This window comes from Pyrus communis, chromosome 14 (genome assembly GCF_041283825.1).
Source record: "Pyrus communis isolate YQ-2024b chromosome 14, ASM4128382v1, whole genome shotgun sequence".
NCBI classification, from domain to species: domain Eukaryota; kingdom Viridiplantae; phylum Streptophyta; class Magnoliopsida; order Rosales; family Rosaceae; genus Pyrus; species Pyrus communis.
Genome location: NC_142578.1, coordinates 6,774,949 through 6,798,464, shown reverse-complemented (window position 1 = coordinate 6,798,464; position 23,516 = coordinate 6,774,949). Strand labels below are relative to the sequence as shown.

Genomic DNA, 23,516 nt, shown 5'->3' with positions numbered 1-23,516 from the left:
AAACTCCACCGAAGCGATAACAAAATTTCCACCATGAGCAGGCTCTGTGATGAGCTGTTTATGTGCAACAATTAGCTTATTTCTTGTTACTATTCTGTGGGTAGTTTTTAGGATTTACCGGGAGAGAAAAGAATATTCTGGCCCAAATCTGGTCCGGCCCAACACCAACTTGAAGTCGGACTAAATAGGCCCAACTTAATCCTCCTATGTCCGATAGTTTTGGGGCTGGTCCATCGAATTGGCAACTCTACCTTATTTCTTGTTAACTATGAAATTTATAACAGTTGTACATTGACGGATTCAGGATTGTAACATTGGGTTGTTCTAATAAAGAGTTAAAAACATAATAATGTAGACAAAATAACATTGAAAAATTAAACGAGAGGCTACAAATTTTCATTCATAATGTTTGTGCAAACAACATTACAACTACAAAGACTTCACGTCAAAGTTTCGTAATAGAAAATTGGAATTTGGTAAAGTGAAGTCGAAGGTTTAAAGTCTTTTGGGCTTTAATTTTTTATTAAATGGTTTGAATTTAAAATGTGAGTTGAGTGTTTTTTCACGTGGTTCTAGAAGATGCTGTTAAGTCTTTTGGACTTTTAATTAAGTGAAGTCTAAAGGCCGTGCTGCGTGCACGTGGCTTTAATTTTTTGCTTTTTTAATGACCTGACGAATGACGTAGTTTTGGCTAAGCTGTTGATGCTCTGCTCCTCACCATAGTGTAGACTTGGGTGGTCTTCTGATGTCCTAATAGCCACTTTCCGTACTTTTGGATGGTTCCATGACCATCCAAGTTCCTTAATGAATCCGTCTATGTACACAATGCATCCAATATTATATTTCTTTTTACAGAGAAATAATTTTCACTCGCAGCTACAACAACGTATTATTCACCATAACTCAAGTTCAAATTCTTTTTCGTAGCTTAGAGTAGAGAAATAATTTGGACACTTTTTTTCATTCTTCCAAGCGTCTTTGAATTTCATTTAATTATTTAATTTAAAAATGATAAGTAAATAAACAAATCAAGTAAAATAAACGAGATGTGCATAAATCACTTTCATCGTATCTCTTAGATGAAAAAAAAAAGAGGAAAAGAAAATTGGTATAAAATTGAATTCTTGTATGTAGGCCTAGGCAACCCCGGTCTGTTCGGTTTCTTTTCGGCTCACTTCGGCATGGTACAAGATCGGTCCGTTCAGTGTTTAGTTGGTTCAGTTTCCGTCTTAGGTTTGGTAACAAACCGTACCGAATCAATTTTTTTAAATTTAAAAATAAAAAATTGGTATAAAATTGGAATCTAGAATGTAGCACCTGCAGGACAGCGACCAATACTCGTTTTGTAGCAAGAGGCGAATGTGAAGGCCGAAAGATTTGAAAATTTGGAGGCGACAAAAAAAGCAAGAGCCGGGCATGAAAAGGAAGCAGAGACAGAGGCAGTGGACCACAAAACTCGAACGGTTGATCCATATTTGGCAATTTGGCGTGGAGACTGGAGCGCTCAAGTCAACACCAGCCGACTTTTTCCCCTTTTCCGCCAAACTAATTTTTGCCACTCGTCCCACCACTCATACGTGGAGCGGAAGACTTACTTTCCCTCTGCTCTTTTTTTTTTTTGTTTTTAGCAAGGACTTTGACTACAACTTACGTTTATATTTTTATCGGTAATGTTAAAGAGACTAAATTTATAGAGGTAATGTTAGAGAGATCAAATTTGTAAATTAAATGACATAGAAGTTGATGATTGAATTATTGCTTAAGTATTGAACAATGAACTTTTTTTTTTTTTTGTGACATATCATTTGTTTCCAAATTTAGTATGACAATTTATTCTCCATAGCATTCCCCAATTTGTAGACCAAATTTTGTAAATTAAATGACATGGAAGTTGATGGTTGAATTATTAGTTAAGTGTTGATTAACATACTTATTTCTTATTGGTGACATATCATTTCGTTTAGAAATTAAGTCTATAAATTTAGTCTACCTACCATTACTCTATTTTTAAACCGGAAAATATTAGTACTTCGTAGTATTGATTAATGAATTAAAAATTTATTAAACCATTATAAAATTGATAAAATGTGAATCATTAGTCCTCAAAGTCAACCTTGTGAGAATTCTTGTCAAACTTAAACACGTGACATGTAGTGACGGATTCGGGATTTTAACATCGGGTGGTATCTCAATATAAATCTCCAAAAAAATTAGACGAAAATAACATTGAATAATTAAATGATCAACTATCAACTTTTCATTCATAATCTTTGTAAAAACAACATTACAAGCTACAAAGACGGAATTTGTCCACAACGAGGTTTCGTACTCTAAAATATGTCATGATAGTTTCATTGTCAATATAAGAAAGAACAGATCCATGATGATTTAGAACTATCCAAAATTGGAGTTGAACTATTTGGAATAGGATTGTTCGAACTAATCAATGATGATTTTCGCTTGTAATATTGTTTCATACGTCTAATTTCTACACATATCAAATAATCAAAACAAAAAATTATATCAATTTATGAAGCTAAAAAATATATATGAACTAACCAACACATGATCAAAACAATATAAAAAAATCGTAACAAATTAACAATAACTATAATCTATATTATGAATTCAATTGTTTCCATCCAATGCACATTAATTGTAACATACTATATGGTTAATTTAGACTAAAATAGAGAACTTAAAGTCAGAAATTAGGTGATTAAGTGGTGGTGAAGACTGAAGAGAAGTGAATCAGGTGGTGGTCGTGGAGTGGAGACTTTGCTCCAAGTTTGAAGTCAAAAGTGCAAGGAATATTAATAGAGATTAGGAATTTTTGATGGGTGATGTTTTGTACATGGCTTATACTATTATTGGAAGAGGATAGAAAGCTCAATGATCGTCCGGGTCATAATTCTGAAAACATTTAGGTTTCGACCAAAAAAAGGAAAAAAAAAAAAAAAAGGAAAGAAAGAAAGAGAGCTTAGGTAGCGGCGGTTCTTACCTAAAGACTAAATGGATCCATGTGTTGAAGTTGAACGCTTACCTAAAAAGAAAATTGAGAAAAATATTTGCGAAACACTCGAGCTTCCACTAGTGGTAGATCCATATACTACAATGATGGTTTAAAACCGTATTTTTGACTTTGGAATAGATGAAAACTAATGGAGGCAGATTATTTGCCCTCCTACTTTTCGTGTCTTTCCGTTTTATGTAATCATTGTTAAGTCATGTTAATGTTTTATATTATTTTTTTATAAAGATAATAAGATAAAAATAAATAGTAATATAAAATATTGACGTAGCTTAACCGTGATCACAAAAACAGGAGAGCACATGAAGTGGGAGGCAGAGAATCTGCCTCCAAAACTAATAGGATAATATTAGAGAGATTTAATTTTTTAAATTAAATTTGAAAACAAAATGATATATTTGTTGATGATTAAATTATGGCTTATTATATTAACACCTCACATATTGTTGAATAAACTCCACATACTTAATACACCCCACATTTACTTTTTCAACTAAAAATTATCTTCATACACCTCATATACTTCTCTATAATACCTTCACACCTCACGTTCTCAACATACACCTTATATTTTCACATACACCCCACATTCATTAAATTTTATTATATTAAAGTTCTGTTAGTCGATGCATCTGTTACCTTAAATAAAACATTATAAAAATTTGATCCGAGCTCATATTCTTGCTTATATGGTTTTCATTATTTTCCATGGAATGATCTTTCGTTTCCTTCTTTTTGTCCAACAGATAGTTTTGCTACTTTGACTTTCTCCTTTGCTTCTATTTAACATGTTGAACTATCTCCTCTCGGTGACTCGTGTTAACGTAAGGGACTAGGTGTTGGCATCTTGGTTGGGGATGATGGTATTCACTTGCTTTGTTTAAATACCAATTTAGCCATGAAGATCATTTTTTTTATTAGAGCTCATAATTTACTAATCTATCTAAATGTCAAATCCGAAAAGTTCAGTGCCCACAACCAATTTAGCCAAGAAGATCATTTTTTCACCAGAGACCATTTATACCCTGCTGTTCCCAGGTTAAAAATTCGGTTATGCAATCATGCTTGAATGATATTGCATCCTCACCCATCTTAAGAAATAAACAGCAAGCATGCTTAAAAAAATTTAGCAAAAGAAAAAAAAACACTACTAAACTATCTCAAAGAAGATTTGAATATTTCATAATATATCTTAGCCTGTTATGTTGCAGAATACTTTCAGTTAATAAAAAAAAAAACATAATGACAAGACATTGTGAGTGTAGGTGTGTACAAAATTATAAATAAACTTACGGGTAGTTTTAGGATTTTATTTTTCATGATTTGGGGTGTAGGAAGAAAATAATTGCTTTTTTATTTTTTTTATTTTTAAATTTTAGGTTTTTTTGAGAAAAATAGGGTTTAAATAGTCATTTTATACAAGTCATTTAACACTAAATATTACGTGGGGTGTATTCAATAATTTATGGGATGTTATTAAAAAATCCTTAAATTATTAATTAAATATTGATTAACATGTTTATTTTCTATTAGTAATACATCATTAGATTTAAAATTTTGATATCTCTAACATTATCCAAACTAATATCACATAGAAACTGAACACTTTACAAGGATGATTAAATCGTTTATTATCATAAGTTTAAGTAACATTATTATTTTTATTTGAATACACAAAAGTGAAAAACTTGTCAAGACTTGTCAGGTTTAAATAGGAGGATGATTCTCTACCCTCCTATTCTCATCCCCTTCCATTCTCTTATCTCACACATTATTTTTTGTCTTATTATCTCTATAAAAAAATCAATATAAGATGTTAACGTGATTTAACCGTAACTGTTAAAATAAGAGGAGATGGAATGGTAGAAAATTAGGGTGATAAAGAATCATCTTCCATTTAAATAATCGTTTCTCTGAATTGACAAAACCAGCCAGTAAAAAGTAACCAGCCCTGTCAGATATTGTGTATGAGTGAAAGGCTAACAAATCAGAAAATTTTGGGAATACTGGTACATCATGTGTTTTAATAAAACTGGTGGGAAATTTTATTTTTTAAGTTATTAACTTTTTAGTACATATATCTTATAATTTGTATAATGACACGTAATGTATCATTTCGTGTATCGATTATATTGAAAAATCCCTCCTAACAAACGCGTGAGACCCTTGTAATTAATAACCACACATTGCATATATCAAATCGATGCCAGAACAGCCACAATTTTCAGACCCCAGTTGTCGTGTTTTAACTCCGAACTTTTCTCACTCACTGCCGAATTCGGTGACAATCCTCACATCGAGAGTACACACGATTCACAGACAGATCGATCTATTTTTATTTTTATTTTTATCAAATACATATCGATCTATCTCTAGGTTTTTAAGTACTTAATAAACTATATATGTATATATATATATGTATATAGAGGAAAATTAATGAAAAAGGTTTGAAAACTTTGAGTTTTAATGATAAGAACAAAATAAAGGGTAAATTGAATAATATCAGGATTGATTTTTTAATATAAAAATATAATTTTTCGTTAAAATGAACAGTATCATAAACTTTTCGTCAAAACTTTTTATATAAAACTCAAAAAGCTACAATGTGCAGCATAGATCTATATATTATATGGTTATAAAACCATGACCAGATCTGACGGGTACACGTTTAGCGCTCTCACTTTTTCGTTTGTTAGGGTCTGTACTTTCCTTTGGGCTCTATGTAATGTATATATGTGCACAAAATTCATGCAAAATACATACTTACATAGTTAAGTTAGCAAGCTTGCTTGATTAATTAACTTCGTTTCATACATCATGGAATTTCTCTTACACCACAATTATTGCATGCATCATATATGAGTTGATTCATGCTTGCTCAAATTAACTTCATTATTCCATCTTGATAAATCTAAGTAAAAAAGTGGAAAGGCCCAGCTATTCTTTAAATGTGTTTTTCTTTTTTCCTCATTCTGCACGCTATGTACAAAGTGTGCACGAGTAAAAAAGGAGATCTGCAAAAATCAATTCCCATACATAAGGTTGCACACACATGCGTGGGAAATTTATATAGCTTCTTGTCAAATTAGTCCTCATCAAATGCAAACTGAAGTGAACTGTGATAAAAACTGAAAGTTGTTTTAGTCCAGAAGAAATTAAACAAAAATAAAAAAACGAAAGAAAAACACACATACATCAAAATTATATGAGCCATTTACTCTCCTTAATCGTTCAGTCTCTCCAAGCGTTCACCCTAGTGATTAGTTCACTATTCATCATCTTGAGTGACTTCCGTCAAAGTCTTTCCTATACTTATAAGGAGGAACCGAACTCGAACTTGAAGAAGAACCAAACTGCATCGAAAAGCTTTGGAGCTCTGCAGCTTGTTGAGATGGCATGGAGGACGACGACGTACATGTGACATTATTATATCGTGCATGATCGAAAACATTGGAATATGTTGGTCGAGAAATATTAGCCTCAGGAGGAATATTGTTCAAGCTGTATTGTAATTGAGTAGTTATTGTGAGACAACCTGACTCAGAGCTCCCTTGAACTACTCTTTCGGGGAAGTTGAGCTTAGCTTTGCTTCCTTTGAACCTGAGAGCAGCTCTATCATAAGCTAGAGCTGCAGCCTCGGCTGTGTTGAAAGTGCCGAGCCACACTCGAGCTGCCTTATTCGGATCACGAATCTCCGCCGCCCACTTTCCCCATGGTCTCCGCCTCACTCCTCTATAGTGTTGTCTCCTCAAATTCCCTTCACACAAACGTATATTATTAATTTCTTTAAAGAACAAAAAAACAAAAAAGAATTATTTCATATGTTACTTAAGTTAGTTTGAATAATGATAGAGGGATCGCGTTAGTTGAATATAGTCAATACACATTGCTAATTGGTTACAGGAGCAGCAGGAGGAAATAGGGATGCAGAAATTACTCCTCAATCCACATAACTAATTGGTTACAGGAGCCCTAAATCCCTTATGAAGGAGATCAAGTAGTGTTGCTGGAAATAAATCAAATAGTTGAAGAAAAAAAATATATCAAATAATTATTTTTTTTTTTCAGAAAGAGAGTTAAAATGAAGATTAATTCATTGTTGATAATAATATAGGATATATTACCTTGATCTTGAAGTAGTACTGGTTGAGATTGAGTCTCGGTAGGGCTAGACTGTGAGGTGATTAACGAACTTATTCCTTGCACTTGATCAAGTGGGTTATTAATTTGGTCACTATTATTTCCGATCACCTGAGCTAGAGCTGAAACCATGGCAGAAGTGTCTTGCTGAGATCGAGCTGAGTAAACAGGAAATATTTGATCTTCCTCTTTCTCCTCCGATTCAACCGAAGCCAGTGGCCTCTTCCCATGTATTAGATCCACTTTGTCTAGCTATTAATACTTTGATGTTATATATGAGTCAGGATCTGATTCAAATTTGTTTAGCTTTGCTGCGTGCATTAAGAAAAAGACAGAAAATAAGGAAAGATAAAAAGAGATGAGAGGAGAGAGGAGGAAGAAGAGAGGTGGGAGATAGGGTTTGCTACAGGAAACTCTATGCTTATATATATTTCGTCATCCTGGTGTGAACGTTTGAAGAATCCACATTATTCCTCCAACATTATTTCTTCATTTAAATATAACATATAAATATATATATATATATATATATATATAAAATTTAATTTATTTATTCTTCATTATTCTTTTACACTTGGATACACACCAATACAGATATATCCAAAATTTAGCAAGTTGGACGATGGAGGTTCCTAACTCAATGTGATGCTAGTCATCCAACTGTAATAATTACCTTACCCCTAATCCAACCAACAAATATGAAAAGTACTCGTTATCATGAGTTTAGTGCTAAGCTCTAGTTTTCCTAATATATCGAGTTTAGATTAGGATCAAACGAGAGTTAAAACTACTATGTCTCTTTCACATTGAAAAGAAATTGAAAAATATCATGATAAGTGCAAGTTTTATATAACAACACATCAAAAGTTCAATTCAAAACCACCACCACCACCTCCTCCCCAAACTCATTTAGCCACTTGTCTGACTATAATTGATTCTTAGGTTTGAATAGTTAGTTGTTTTTTCCCCCAAATTTTTGGGTTTTGAAGTATTTTCTTTGAAGTATAATGTTGTCAAGGACTTATACGTGCAAAATATTTAAAATTATTCAGCTTCATGACTTTTCTTATATGTACCAATTCTTTCATATTAATTTGTAGGATTCTCGACTTGGGAAAAATTTGTCAAAAATGAATTCTAGAATATGATGCCTCAAGTCTAAAAAGTATTTGCATTGTTTAAGCTTCTTGGACAGTTGGTGTTCAATGAATCTGTTCAACATACAAGCACATGTATATCCACCACGTGTCCAACACGCGTAGCACGAAGTCATGCTAACCTTAATGCAATATACACCAACCTTTCTAGATCGTCAATGTCCAATTGACTTTCTAAATGGCTAGGTACTTTATTTAAGGACTAAGTGAGTATGGAATACAAGTCTCCCTGTCCTAACCTCATTTGGGACCTTGCTTCCATACCTTAAATCCCATAGACTCATTCACAATAAATTATCTCAATAATATAAAGCCAAACTCATAAATGAATAAACCTTGTCCATTTATTTATTAATTAATTTGAAGTTGTTACGTAATATCCAATTACGAAATTCACTTTTAGGGTACAACTCCAACAATACTAAGTGGTCAAACTGAGCAAGCAGACAAGTAAAAGTCCAACAATGAAAGGAAGGACCATGGGCGGTAGTGGACCACCAGATCACAAGGATCAGTTGTTAAATCCACTCACGAGAGGTCGAGTGAGGTAATATTTTTTTAAAGACGAACGCTCTAAATGGTTAGTGTTTTGTTTAAAGGCTAGCTAATGAAGTGCATAAGTCCTACATTAGCCGAGTGCTGTGTAAGAGGGGTAGGAACATCAAACCACCGTTTGTAAATGGAAGACTTGCCTGACCTCAGTGAATGCGGGTGCAAGAGATGTACTCCCACGCGGAGGGTTTTTCTTTTTTTCCTTAAAAAAAAAAAAAAAAAAAAAAAAGAAGTTTGTCGAAAAACAAAGCTAGCCAAATTGGTCTTCGCTCCACTGATGCTTGCACATACATATTTTCCCAACCACTAATTACCTGAAAATTTAAACCAATTGTCACTTCATGCTAAAAATATCCCATGCTCTACCACACATCCATATAACGATAAAGGATAAAAAAACACACTTCATAAACATATTTAAAATGACCCTTAAGGCATGTCTAAGCAAAAAGGAACAAATTATTACAACTTAGAATTGTTCTGTTACTTGAAAAACTTAAAAAAGAAGAGAAAAGCACTGGAAACTAAACATTGCGGGGCTGGTCTACTCGGATCTGAGGTTTCTGGATTATTATGCTCAAGAAGATCAGCTGGATGGTCGGCTGACTGTATGTTTAGTGGCGGGGGCGAGGATTTGTTGTGAAGAGGGGCCTCACACAATTATAGAAGAAGACAAAATGAATAGTGGTTATAAACTTACTAATGCAAAACATCATAATATATACATCCAAATAATTAAGTAGTCAAAATTACATATGCATAGATAATTTTATCTATTTATAGTAATCATAGTTATTCTCGATGAATTTCATATTTTGAAACCATTGCATCGTGTCATCTACTACTGAAAAATATTATTAAACTCAATAGTGAGAATTACTAAAAATTTTGCAAACCCTAAAACTCAAGTAAGAGGTAGGATAGAATAGAAACTAATATTTTATGGAGAACAATAGAGTTTCACTAACCTTATTGTTCTTATTCAATAAATTTGGGATTTGGAATGGCTAAATATATGAAACTGAAGAAAAATAGGAGAATAGCTCCACCAGTGCATGAGTGGAAGATGATTTTTTTAGTTAAAAGTGAATGATGGGTTTTAATTTAATGTCATTGATTTGTGATAAATGACCATTTGAAATATTATACTTAATTTTGGAATGAGATTTAAATGAAGAGATAGATTGGATTTGTGTTAAGTGTTGAGAAGGGTTACAAAGCAGTGGATATAGGTGTAATACTAATCTTGTTTTTTCAAGTAAATGTAGGCCTAGGACTACCGTAGTCCTCATGTGCCTCCGCCAATGTGTGTGTTGGTTGGCTCTGAGGTGTGCTCAGGTGTCACATCCAAGCCCGGGTGGGACCACTTCCCGAGCCCTCTCCATCATCGTAGCACGATATTGTCCGCTTTGGGCTTACCATTCCCTCACGGTTTTGTTTTTTTTGGGAACTCATGAGCAACTTCCCAGTGGGTCACCCATCATGGGATTGCTCTAGCCCCCTTCTCGCTTAACTTCGGAGTTCCTACGGAACCCAAAGCCAGTGAGCTCCCAAAAGGCCTCGTGCTAAGTAGGGATGAGAATATACATATAAGGATCACTCCCCTGGGCGATGTGGGATGTCACAATCCACCCCCCTTAGGGGCCCGACGTCCTCGTCGGCACACACGCAACCAGGGTTAGGCTCTGATACCAAATTGTCACATCCAAGCCCGGGTGGGACCACTTCCCGAGCCCGCTCCATCATCGTAGCACGATATTGTCCGCTTTGGGCTTACCATTCCCTCACGGTTTTGTTTTTTTTGGGAACTCACGAGCAACTTCCCAGTGGGTCACCCATCATGGGATTGCTTTAGCCCCCTTCTCGCTTAACTTCGGAGTTCCTACGGAACCCAAAGCCAGTGAGCTCCCAAAAGGCCTCGTGCTAAGTAGGGATGAGAATATACATATAAGGATCACTCCCTTGGGCGATGTGGGATGTCACATCAGGAGACTGTTGGGTGGAATAATTGACAGACGGAGGCTTGTCAACCATGAGAACTCAGAGCCCAGCTCATAATCCCTGACATCAAGATCATGTTGGGGTGAGTCACCTTCATCTTCTTGTAACACTCTACGTAGTCTTGGAACCGGAGCTCAGCAGCGAACTGTTGACCGACCTGAGGTTGTAGAAAGTCGTCAATCTCCAGACCAAGGGTGTGAGTTGAGTTGTGTAAGGCCTTCTTCAGATGCTTGATTTTTTTATCTCAAGGCCTAGGTAGCATCTTTGGTCGGGTTCAACTCCATGGTAGGCACGTTCGTGCTCATAACGTGTTGTGAAACTAAAATTTAAGAGTGGGTGTGAGATAGAAGGGCTCAGATGTTTTGTGAATAGTATCACCTCTTGACTGGCTATTATTGATACTAATCATGATGGACTTTCTTGTCTTACAAGTAAACAAAGCCTATAAAGATTGATCTCCAAATCCTATTGGGATTCATACTTTAAATTTACACAATCACATTCCTAAAGAAATAGTGATAGCAAAACTATTAGATTTTTATAGTGCCAAAAATATTTTTTTTTTTAAAATAAGGTGCACCAATTAGCCATAACGGGGTGAGCAGTCAACTCCCAATACATTTTTTTTTCTTTGTTGACAACGGGACATCAAGTCTAAAATAAAAAAGAAGAATTACATTGGAATATCACCAAACTACGTGACCGCAATTATATTTGCAACTAACAATCGACGACTAAAAAGACCTCTTAATAAATTTTTGTGAAAATACTTTTCCAGAATAGATATTAGTGTGTACAAAATATTCTCATTAGAAATAAAAAATTAGAAAGCATTAAAATGAAAAAAAAGAAGAAGGAAACATAAACAAACAAGTTGAGCTCGAAAACGACTGGAGCCGAGAAGGGGGACAAATGGAACCGACAAAGAGCATCGTCAAAGAGAAGCCGTCTAAAGGAGCCACACGAAGTAGCAGCTTAAGTCATAAATACAAAAATTATTTAATAGATTTCATCAAAATCGTGAGTGTTACATTTTTTCTGTCAATTCAGCCGCTTTTCGATGGTTCTATTTTGTATTTATTTTTTGACAAGGAAGTCACCGGATGCAGAATTGCAGATATACATACATACATACATACATACATATATATAGGAAACTTAAAAAAGGATTCCTATTTTTTTATTTAGAAAAATAGGAATTAGTTATAGGGTCTACATCATATCAAACTTTGACGATCTAAATCGTCTATTTTTTCAAATTGCACCTCATAGATCATTCTTGCAAAGTATAGCCAAATCGGAAATGTTTAAGACTTCTAATTGAGTTCAAAGAAATTAACGAATACTTTGTTATATAAGAAACAATGAAATTTTATCTTGATAATTAAATAGGCAAATAATTTCGGATTAAATTGAATTTTTGTAAGAATGATCTATGAAACGAGACTTACAAAATACATGGTTCAGATTGTTGAAGTTTGATGTAGAATGGACCCCACACCTAATCCCCATTCACATCTAATTAAGTTCTAAGAATTGACAAACACTTTGTTCTAAGAAAACATGAAATTTCATCGTGATAATTAAATAGGCAAATGGTTTCAGATTGAATTGAATTTTTACAAGGATGATTTATGAATCGAGACTTACAAAGTAGACGGTTCAGATCTTTGAAGTTCGATGTAGGGTGCGTTCATCTATGAATCGAGACTTACAAAATAGACGGTTTGGATCGTTGAAGTTCGATGCCGAATGTAGTACCCTGAAAATTAAAAATATATGAATATGTGGAGTAAATAGAGAATAAATAGATTATGGTTATGAAAATTTGATTAGAGGAATTTTAGAATTTTGTTTATGGGATTTATTATAATTTATGTTGAAAAATTTATTAATAAGTGGAAAAGACGAAAATGCCCTAGTTGACTACATGTAATTTTACGAGGACGTATTTTATCCTCATATATTTTATCGTATTTCTTGATATAAATTGGTTAGAGCTCGACCCTACGAAAGCGTGGGCGAAAACCGTTTGTGAACCGAAGTTGAAACAAATGAATTAGAGGCTTTAAAAAAAGGAAGTGTTATTGGCACTCCAAAAATCTCATTCTACACTCTTCACAAATGTATTTTTCTTTCCAAATATAGAAAGTTTGGAGTGTAGAATGAAATTTTTGGAGTGCTAATAAAAATTCCCTTAAAAAAAAACAAAAGAAAAAAAGTTTGGAACCTGCCAGATGGCAGGAAGAGAGATGGGAGAAGAGAAGAGTTTGGGGAGAGAAAGGAGAAGAGATTGGGGCGAATAGGGAGAGGAGAGAGGAACAGGATAGGCCAATGGGAAGAGGGGAAAGGAGAGAAAGGAAGGAAAAATAGGAGGGGAAAAACGGGTTCCCCTTGACCCGTGCGACCCGACCGGGTATCACGGCCAAAATCGATCCTTTTCGGCCACTTTTCCGGTGCACTTTGACGGGGAAAATACTTGAGAAACATCCCTGATCCATTTCCTTCCATTTTCACCCAGAAATTGAGGGAAATTGGCTTTGATTTCTCCTAAAACATGTCGTCGGGATCCATTAGGGGTGCGGCAGCAATCGGCCAATTGTGTAGGTATCACCGTCGAGTACCACCATCATTCAATTTTTTTTTATTCCAGGAACAAACCCCAAACATATTTTGGGGTGATGGAACACTGGATTGATCGAATCGAAGTGGACCCTTTTTAGGGTTTCCTGCGGATCGAAGGACTTTCAGAGGGTTTTTCGGCCGAATTGGACTTCGGCCCAGATATGAAAGTTGTTCCTCTCATTGAATCTACTTGCCTGTAAAATTTGGTAATTTTTAGTTTTAATTGGAAAATTGAGTTTTCGTTCGTTAGAAACTGCCACCTACGACGGCGCATGGCCAGTGGGCCGACGTTGCCTTTTCATGCAAATTTTGATATTTTAAATCCATAATTGGTACCCATTTGAGGTGATTCGATTGTGAAAGCTAATGTTGAATATTTCCATTACTAGAATATTTTCGGAAATGGATAAAAGGATGAATGGTGAACTACGAAAAACTTGATTCCACTCAAGGGTACGTAGGCAGTCTAACAGGAGTTAGATGCGGCCTTAAATAATCGAGAATTATATTTTGTTAGGAAATTGATCTAAGAAAAGAAATTCGATGAATAAGATGAAATTAAGTCTTATGTTTTGGTGAGTAAATTTTGTGAGTAATTAGGAAATTTAAATAAAGAATTGTGATTAATGGTAGTTAATTAAACAAGAGTTTAATTTTGGCCTTTCACCAAAATTAGTTTCCGAAATAAAATTTTTGGGTCAAGGCGTTACACCGAGAAACCCGAGCTACAAGTGGTTGTAATTTTTTTTTAAGTATCCATCCACTTGTATTACAATATTGTTTGGTAACCCGAGCTACGTTCCAGTACACTAGAAAATCCCTCATAGTAACCGAGTTAAAGTCTTAAAGAGCACTTCTTTTGTGTTTTTCTTCTTCCATGAATTATGCATTTTTGCTTTTGTAGTACTAATTAACTGCAAGTGCTCTATATATAGAGACAAAAAAATTTACTATATTTTAAGGAACTTCACTAGTTTAGGTTTTTAAACATGTTAATAAAAGACAAAAGTATAAAAACATTTAAAGCCCATCCCAAAAACATGAAAACAATGTTTTAAAATATCAACCATACCCCTAAGATTTTAGGCTTTTAATAGAACCAAACCCTCAAAACTTCAACAAAATTAATATGTGCCATAAGCTCTACCCATCCTCGACTATTTCTATAGAATCAGTTTTGAAACTATATATAGAATAAGTTTGTATCATTTATTACTATAATCAATTCAATCAGTCCTGAATCATTTTTGCAAAATTAGTTTAACCTGTCTTCGACCATTTTTGCAAATGCAGTTCAACTCATCTTCGACCATTTTCGCAGAATCAGTTTAGCTGTCTTTGACAATTTTTGCAGACTCAGTTCAACCAGTCATCGACTATTTTCGCTGAATCAGTTCACCCATCTTCGAAGACGGGTTGAACTGATTTTGCAAATAGTCAAAGACGGGTGAACTGATTCTGCGAAAATGATCGATGACGGGTTGCACTGATTCTGCAAAAATGGTTGAAGACAGGTGAACTGATTCTGCGAAAATAGTCAAGGACAGGTTGAATTGATTCTACAAAAGCGGTCGAAGACGGGTTAAACTAATTCTGCAAAAATGATAAATGATACAAACTTATTCTACATATAGTTTCAAAACTGATTATGTAGAAATAGTTGATGATGTGTTGAGCTTATGGCACATATTAATTTTGTTGAAATTTTGAGGGTTGGGTTCTATTAAAAGCCTAAAATCTTAAGGGTATGGTTGGTATTTTAAAACATTATTTTCATGTTTTTGGGCTGGGCTTTAATTGTTTTTATGCTTCTATCTCTTCTTGACATATTTAAAAACTTGTGAAGTTCCTTGAAATATAATAAAAGTTTTTGTCTCTATATATAAAGCTCCCTTATTATTATTTTATATATTATATATTATTTTATTTATTAATAGGAGATAATGTTTCAAACTTGTGACATCTTTCATTGTTAGAAAAAGTACCTCAAGATAAACATCTAAGTATGTATTACTGTTATACATGTTTAACCATTTTATCAATATATATACACATATATATTGTGAGGAAATATAATTTACCAAGTTGTAAAATCACAATTGTATGTAGAAACCATGAAGTAATAGATCAGTGAGTCACCAGTGTGATGCGAGTAAAAAACGGCTTACAGGATGAAGATAATTGAAAGAGTTCCTTAAATGTCACTCTTGTTATATTTTTATATTATATTTATACCATCTTTTTAATAGATATGAGACATACTTGTATTGACAGGCTTTATCTCAATTAGAGAAATAATACAAATATGATATGAAAAATATGATAAATGTAGGGCTCATTTGGCAAGTACTTATGAAGAGCTAAAAGCGCTTCCAAATGAGTAAAAGCGTTGCTATTTTGAAAAATAGTTGTTTGGAAAAACTTTTAAAATCGATTTGGGTAAGAAATAGAAGCACTTAGAGTGGAATTTTTAGAAGCACCTCCTAGGTAGGTGCTTCCACTTAGAAGTGTTGTCTATAGAAAACACTGGAAGCACTTGGCTCCTTTTACATTATATTTGGATGAGGAAACTTAAGATTACTAAGGAATTTTAAAATGATGGAAATTGAAATGACAGAGTTTTATTTTCTAGAGTTTGTGAATTTACTTTTTGGTTAACCTAAAAGAACAATAAAATTTGAATACAAGCTTTTTTATTTTTAAACTTTCGTGGAAATTCTAAATTTCTATTTATGAATCCAAACAAGAGAATTGATACATGTCAAAATATAAATTTTGGCTTTGTCAAAATTTCAAGTTTATTTCCCTCATCCAAACATAATGTTAATGAAATTTTTTTCACATAGTTTTATTTTCTAGAATTTGTGAATTTACTTTTTGGTTAACCTAAAAGAGCAATAAAATTTGAATACGGAATTTTTTATTTTTAAACTCTCATGGAAATTCTAAATTTCTATTTACGAATCCAAACAAGGGAATTGATACATGTCAAAATATAAATTCAAACTTTGTCAAAATTTCAAGTTTATTTCCCTCATCTAAACATAATGCAAATGAATTTTTTTTCAGTTCCAATACTACTTCTATTTTTTAAATTGCAAAAGTCTAAAATACTGTTACGCTTTGAAAAAAATCTCAAAACTGCCTGTACAAGTTTTTTTTTTTTTTTTAGAGACGCTGGGCTGGAGAGCAGTCAGATGTCTCTTAGCTTAACATATGTACGATGTGCATATGAATTTCTGTGTTTCTATGTTTTCTTTGGGGTTCTTTATTAGTCCATTCCAATTCCTATTGAACTGGTTACATCGTCCAAGTATATAACAATGGTGCTCTGCTTCTGGCGCTTTGATATGTATGAAATTCATCGGTTTTTGTTATGATGGTTGTGTGATTATTGGATTTCTTGGTTTTTCTATTTTTATTTTATTTTATTTTTTATTCTGAATGATTTGGTTTGTATGGGATTCATTGTCTATGAGGCTTTTGACCACATAATCAAGGACTAGGGCTTGAATGGCTTGGTTTTCACCTTCTGGGAATTTGTTTTTTTTTTCCATGCAACCCGTGAAAGCCTTGCTTATTTCTCATTTTATTGGAGTATCTCTATTGTACTTCTCTTCCCTTCTGTTATGAAATGATAATTTGACCCAAAAAAATAGAAACTTCAAACCTAGTGGTTGTGCAATGCAAATGTGTCGGTTGCACAATATGTGAACTAATCAACTCAATATAATTCATTAAGTTTCTGGAGGGTTCCTTGGAAGATCCCATGGTTAATACTTGTACAAAAATTATTCTATTTTATTAGCTCTATAGTAATGGACCTTATAAGAATATACTGGAACTTATAGGGGTGAATGATATCACCTTTTTGAATTTTGACGTGGAAGTTACCCTAGAGGAGAAAAAAAGATATTTAATTAGAGGCATTCATCCTTAAATGCACAATTGAAAGAACTTTTGCTGTTTGAAAAAATAAATGGATATTGATTCGTATTCATAACTTCTTTTTTGAAACACATGTACAAATTGTTGTTGCCTCAATGACTTTGCACAATTTTATTAGTAATTAATCTTTCCATTACAGATCAAGAGTTCCAACTTTTTGATGAGGATGAAGATGAGCTACGTACTTCCACCTAGACATTAGGAAGACCATATAGATGAAGAGATTGTTAATGAAAATTCTACTCATAGGTGAGAGATAAATGTTGAACAAGAACGAATTGCTAATCTTTTATGTCTTGTTAATACTTATTTCACATTTGATTACTACGCAACTATAATGCGCCCTTTTATTTTTAAGAAATAAATTGTCATGTATATATATATTTTTTTTTTCATTAAGTAGGTATTATTTTGTTAATGATCATTAATTCTTGTATCAAATTTTCATCAACAATTTAATCATAATTTTTTTAATCAAGTTGTATGCTGATTATATATGAAAAATACTTCTGCAACAATTAGTGAGAGAAAAAAGTGCTTAATTTATTTTTACTAGATGCACCTTTAATTTATTGTCAAAAGCGCATATATACAATGCAAAAGTATGTAGTTGGTTGTTTCTCAAAGAACACTGCTTCTTTGTAAAAGTGCTTCTCACCTTCTTGTGTGAGTGATCCCGATCGTGCTTCCTTTTGCTACCGCCAGTCTTAGCTATGGTTGGGATCGGTGGGTAGCTTTTTGTTTTTGTTTTGCTTTCTTCTTCCCTTCCATCTGCTGCTGGTTCTTCCAAATTTCCTCTATGGCTTTCCCAATTCTTCAGCCCTTGTGGGTATCCCCTTTCATGGCCCTTCCTCGCTTCGTTTTTTTCACCCATGTTTTCTGTTGAGTTCGTGTGTAGAGTTCCAATGTTGTATCCGGCTCGGGTGTCTCCCACACCACCACGTTCTCCTTGTTGTCTGCCGTTTCCGTGGGCGTTGCTCGGGAATTTCCTGGAGCTTCTTTCCGATGGTTGGCTTCTCTCTCGCCGACTGTCTCTTGTTGATGGCTGTGTGCAGGTGATGCTTGTGGAGTGGATGATCTGCGATGGACGGAGGATCGGGTAGGTGGCTAATTCTCGGATCGGCGATGGTGACCACAATGGATGGTTCTCAGTTGTTCGTTTTGTTTGGCTGTTGTTGGGCTCTTTTTCTGTGTTATCTTTGTTTTTAGGCCCGTTCTTTGTTTGTTTGTATAAATAAATTGGGCCTTTGTTTCATTGTTTGGTTTGTAAGTATGTTTGTTTTAATAAAAGTTCCTTGGATCCCACTTACCCCAAAAAAAAAAAAAAAAAACTACGAAAAAGAAGTGCTGGACTTTATAGAGTTGGAGTTCAAAACTTAATTGTTAACAAACATCGAGTTGTTCTTTTCTGTGGACATATATGATATACGTAGCTGTTTGGACGATCCTTCTAGCTGAATCGGTGAAAAGCATAATCAACTTAAACCCCTCCCAATTGATTGACAAGTGGCTTCGATGGTTCCATATATATAGCGTAAGGAATTATAAACAAATACGTATTAGAGTTGAAGAGAGAGATTATAGATAGAGACTTTTTCATTGTTAAATATTTTAGGTTATTTTCCACTCTTGGGGCCGGGGCTTCTTTCTTACCACACTTAGATTGCATGCAACGTGTGCGGTTCACATAAAATTAACAATCCTTTTCCTTATCAATTCCTTCCCCCCTTTGAACAAGAAGGACGTTTAGTTTACCGCAAATTAGTGTAAACAGAACAACGAGCCTTGAAGGATGTTTGAGGGATCACCCTTCCTCCTTTCCTATATGGAGTCTTATATATGGTCATATTTGACAATGGTACTGATACTTCATGTTTATCACAAATTTTTGTGTACGTTCAACTTCTAGTGAGTGAGATTTCTTCTCAAATCTTTGTATTGCTCACTGATCCGTGTAATTTGGTGCTTTATTATTTGATGATATGCTGTGGATAGAACCCTCCTCCATGGGAGTGTTGTGTGTTCAATCCAAATATTGTTATTTGACCCTTGTTTTATCAATGAAATCACCACAAAAAGACGATATTTCACTACTATAAAATGGATTTATTGTGTTATTGGGTGATGTCACTTTAATATAATATAGTGGCGAATAAGACATTTTCGACACCTATTGAACATGACGTCGGATTTACTGTCGCTCGTAAGCATCATAAACTATCTATGTCGCTTTTAATTGACGTAAACATTTAATATCGCTTATAACCGACATACATTTTAATAATTTTTAAATAATAGTGTCGCTTAAAAAAAAAATAGTGTCGCTTCTAACCGACACTAATTATTGTTTTTAAATATTTTAAAGCATGCGTCGATTATGAGCAACATAGATTTTAGTTTTTTTTAATATTTGGAAACCCGGCGTCGGTTGTAAGTGACAGATTGATGGTCTTTATATCCTCTCCCTCGTGCTTTCTTCTTCATTTCTTGCATCATTCTTCAGGATGAGTTTATGAGGTGGCATGTAACTGAATGTCCTAAGGATGAGTCAGACATCCTTCAGATTCTCCAGCATGGAAGCATTTGGATAATTTATATCCGGATTTTGAATCAGAAATTCGAAATGTCCGATTAGCATTTGGATAATTTATATCCGGTTTTGCCTAAAGGTGTTACTATGGTATTATTAGAGTTGAGTGCAATTTTCAGGCAGTTGTGTAGTAAGAAGGATTCAAGCAACTGAGTTCAAGAATTGCCTTGACATTATGTCAACTTGAAAAAATATTCCCTCATGCATTTTTTGATATAATGGTGCACCTCCCAGTTCACTTGGCAGATGAAGCAGCTATTGCAAGGCTTATTTTCAAAGTTGGTGTCGGTTGTAGCTGCCATAGATTTTAATTTTTATTAAATATTTTTAAACCCGGTGTTGGTTATAACCGACAAAACATTATCAAGTAACAAAACAAAACTTTTCGATGGTTATAAAACGAAAAATCACGATTTAATGGTTATTTTAACTCCGATTTTAACTATTTTTTATAGCTACACTCCTTGATCATATATGAATACAATTAATGAATTTGATCTTCAATTTAAAATATTTACACTAGTGGATACCACAAAATCTTATGTTATACTGAATGAAAGTATAAATAAACTCTAAGTGTTAGTGAATCTATCGTTTTGATGGGATACGTACGCATCCTACAAAACTAATTTCAATGATCTAACCGTCAAACTTGTTTGTATATGCTTCGAGATCGCATACGCCAAAAATCGCAAAAAACAAACATCCAGAGATTAACTAACATGACAAAACTTTTTAACGGTTATAAACGAAAAATCATGATTTAACGGTTATTTTAACTTCGATTTTGATGATTTTTTACAGCTAAACTCCTTGACCCTACATGAATACAATGAATGAATTTGATCTTGAATTTAAAATATTTACACTAGTGGATACCACAAAATCTTATGTTATACTTAATGAAGGTATAAATAAACTCTAAGTATTAGTGAATCTATTGTTTTGATGGGATACGCATTCTATGAAACTAGTTTCAACGATCCAACCATCAAACTTGTTTGTATATGCTTCGACATCGCATGCGCCAAAAATCACAAAAAACAAACATTCAGAGATCAAGTAACGAGACAAAATTTTTCGACGGTTATAAACGAAAAATCATGATTTAACGGTTATTTTAACTCTGATTTTGATGATTTTTTTACAACTACACTCCTTGACCCTATATGAATACAATAACCAAACTCGATCTTCAATTTAAAATATTTACATGAGTGGATGCCACAAAATCTTACGTTATACTTAATGAAAGTATAAATAAACTCTAAGTATTAGTAAATTTATTGTTTTGATGGGATACGCATTCTACGAAACTAATTTCAACGATCCAACCGTCAAACATGTTTTTATATTTTTCGAGATCGCATACGCCAAAAATTGCAATAAACAAACATTCAGAGATCAAGTAACGGGACAAAACTTTGCAACGATTATAAACGAAAAATCACGATTCAATGGTTATTCTAACTCCGATTTTAATTATTTTTTATAGCTACACTCATTGACCCTATATCAATACAATGAATGAATTCGATCTTCAATTTAAAATATTTACACTAGTGGATACCATAAAATCTTATGTTATACTTAATGAAAGTATAAACAAACTCTAAGTGTTAGTGAATCTATCGTTTTTATGGAATACGCATTCTACGAAACTAATTTCAACGATCCAACCGTCATACTTATTTATATATGCTTCAAGATCGCATACACCAAAAATCGCAAAAAACAAACATTCAGAGATCAAGTAACGAGGAATGAAGACTGATTAATAGTGAAAGTCCACGAAAAAAAAAAGCTAGTTATTTTTGTTGTTTGGGTTAAACAAATTTTTTTTTAAGCTATTTTCTTGTCGCTTATATGCGACGACATTGGTCGAATAATTTGAAATTTTCAGGCGGGAATTTTCCCGCTTATTTTGCATGAGGAAATGGATAATGGAGAAGGATTCCAGCAAATGTCGTTCATAACCGACACCCAGTTTATCTAAACCGAGTCACAAGAATTTCAATAAATTGTGTTAGAAAGTAATTTGATTTAATTGATTTGTGTCAGAACAGGGTGTCGTCTAAACCGACACCAAGTGGATTTCATTAAATTGTGTCAGAAAGTGGTTCGATTTAAATATGTGTGTCAAAAAATGGTGTCGTTTATAACCAACGCTAAGTTACATCTAAACTGACGCCGAGTGAATTTCATTAAATTGTGTCAGAAAGTGGTTTGATTTAATTCGGCGTGCATGTCAGTAATGCTTGTCAGAAGTTTGTGTCGCTTTTAAGCAACACCAGGCTTCACTTATTTCGACACTGGTGGCTTTTATTTTGACGTCAGTGTGCTCAATGTCGGTTTAATCCGACGCAAACTCAGCATCCAAATTTACACCCCTTCCTTCCCCATTTCATCCGTGCTTTTGATTCTTCCCCAATTTCAGTCTCTCCTTCCCAATTTCATCCGTGCATCCATTTCTTCTTCCGTTTTAGTTTTTCTACTTCTCTTTTCAGAAACTTTTGCTATGGATCAACATTTTGAAGATCAACATTCTGACGAACTTCATCTCATATAGGAGGAGTTCGAAGGTGGTCTATTTTTAAATTATTATGATTATTAATTTCAGCTTTTTTGTTGTATTCTAACTTGTATAATGGCTAAATTGAAAATTGATTTTTGTTTCTTGGTTTTTAATTATTTTTTTTCTGTATTTATAAGGATCAATTCAACGAAGACGCGGACTCTCAATTCCCAATTGGAATGAGCAGCCAGGTTCTTTTGATTTTTCTGGAAAATGCATTAGTGATAATTCTAGTGTTTTTTCAAAACATGTAGTTGCGGAGGTTAGGGATCACTGACATATTCCGTCGGTAAGGGTTTGGCGTTTCATCAAGGAAAAAACATAGGGAAGTTTTTTGGAATCGAATAAAGGTATAAATATTTTTTGTTACTTGAAGATAGTACATTTATTTTTAATTCAAATAAAGGTATACATATTCAAAAATTGTGGTTAATTTTAAGTTTGTTGCAGTCATATTTAGAATAGGAATGTGATTGTATAAATCCTAGGGAATCTGGGAAAGTATTATATATTCCTATTAGGATTAGAATACCTATTAAATATTGTAATCCTAAAGGGAAAGGTTTTACCCTTTCTACTACTATAAATAAAGGCACAATGAGGTGAATCAAACACACCTCACAATTAAATCAATCTCTCTTCTCCTTCAATCTTGCCGCACCCCTCTCTCTAAACCCTAGAGCGCTCAATCAAATAGGCCTACAACACGTTATCAGAACGCTCTTGCTAGAAGCTGAGGAATTGACGCATCGTAGGAGGAGGCTATCATCCACCACATTCAAAGGCTTATTCGTTTTCTGATAATCAAGTACGCTTAAAATAAAGGAAGATATTTGAAACATCCACGAAGCATGAAAACATTCCCCATGATGCTTGAACCCCTCTATGTTTATATTT

The 23,516-nt window shown here is 33.8% G+C and overlaps 1 protein-coding gene across 1 annotated transcript; it reads right to left on the bottom strand.

Moving 5' to 3' along the window:
* Window positions 1-6,131: 6,131 nt before the first annotated feature.
* LOC137713843 (ethylene-responsive transcription factor ERF114-like) lies at window positions 6,132-7,567 on the bottom strand. The gene is made up of 2 exons (XM_068453198.2): window positions 7,156-7,567; window positions 6,132-6,788 (listed from the first exon to the last, which is right to left on the bottom strand). The coding sequence occupies exons 1-2, from the start codon at window positions 7,301-7,303 to the stop codon at window positions 6,307-6,309; spliced, it is 630 nt and encodes a 209-aa protein (XP_068309299.2). The 5' UTR covers window positions 7,304-7,567; the 3' UTR covers window positions 6,132-6,306.
* Between the last annotated feature and the right edge of the window lie 15,949 nt (window positions 7,568-23,516).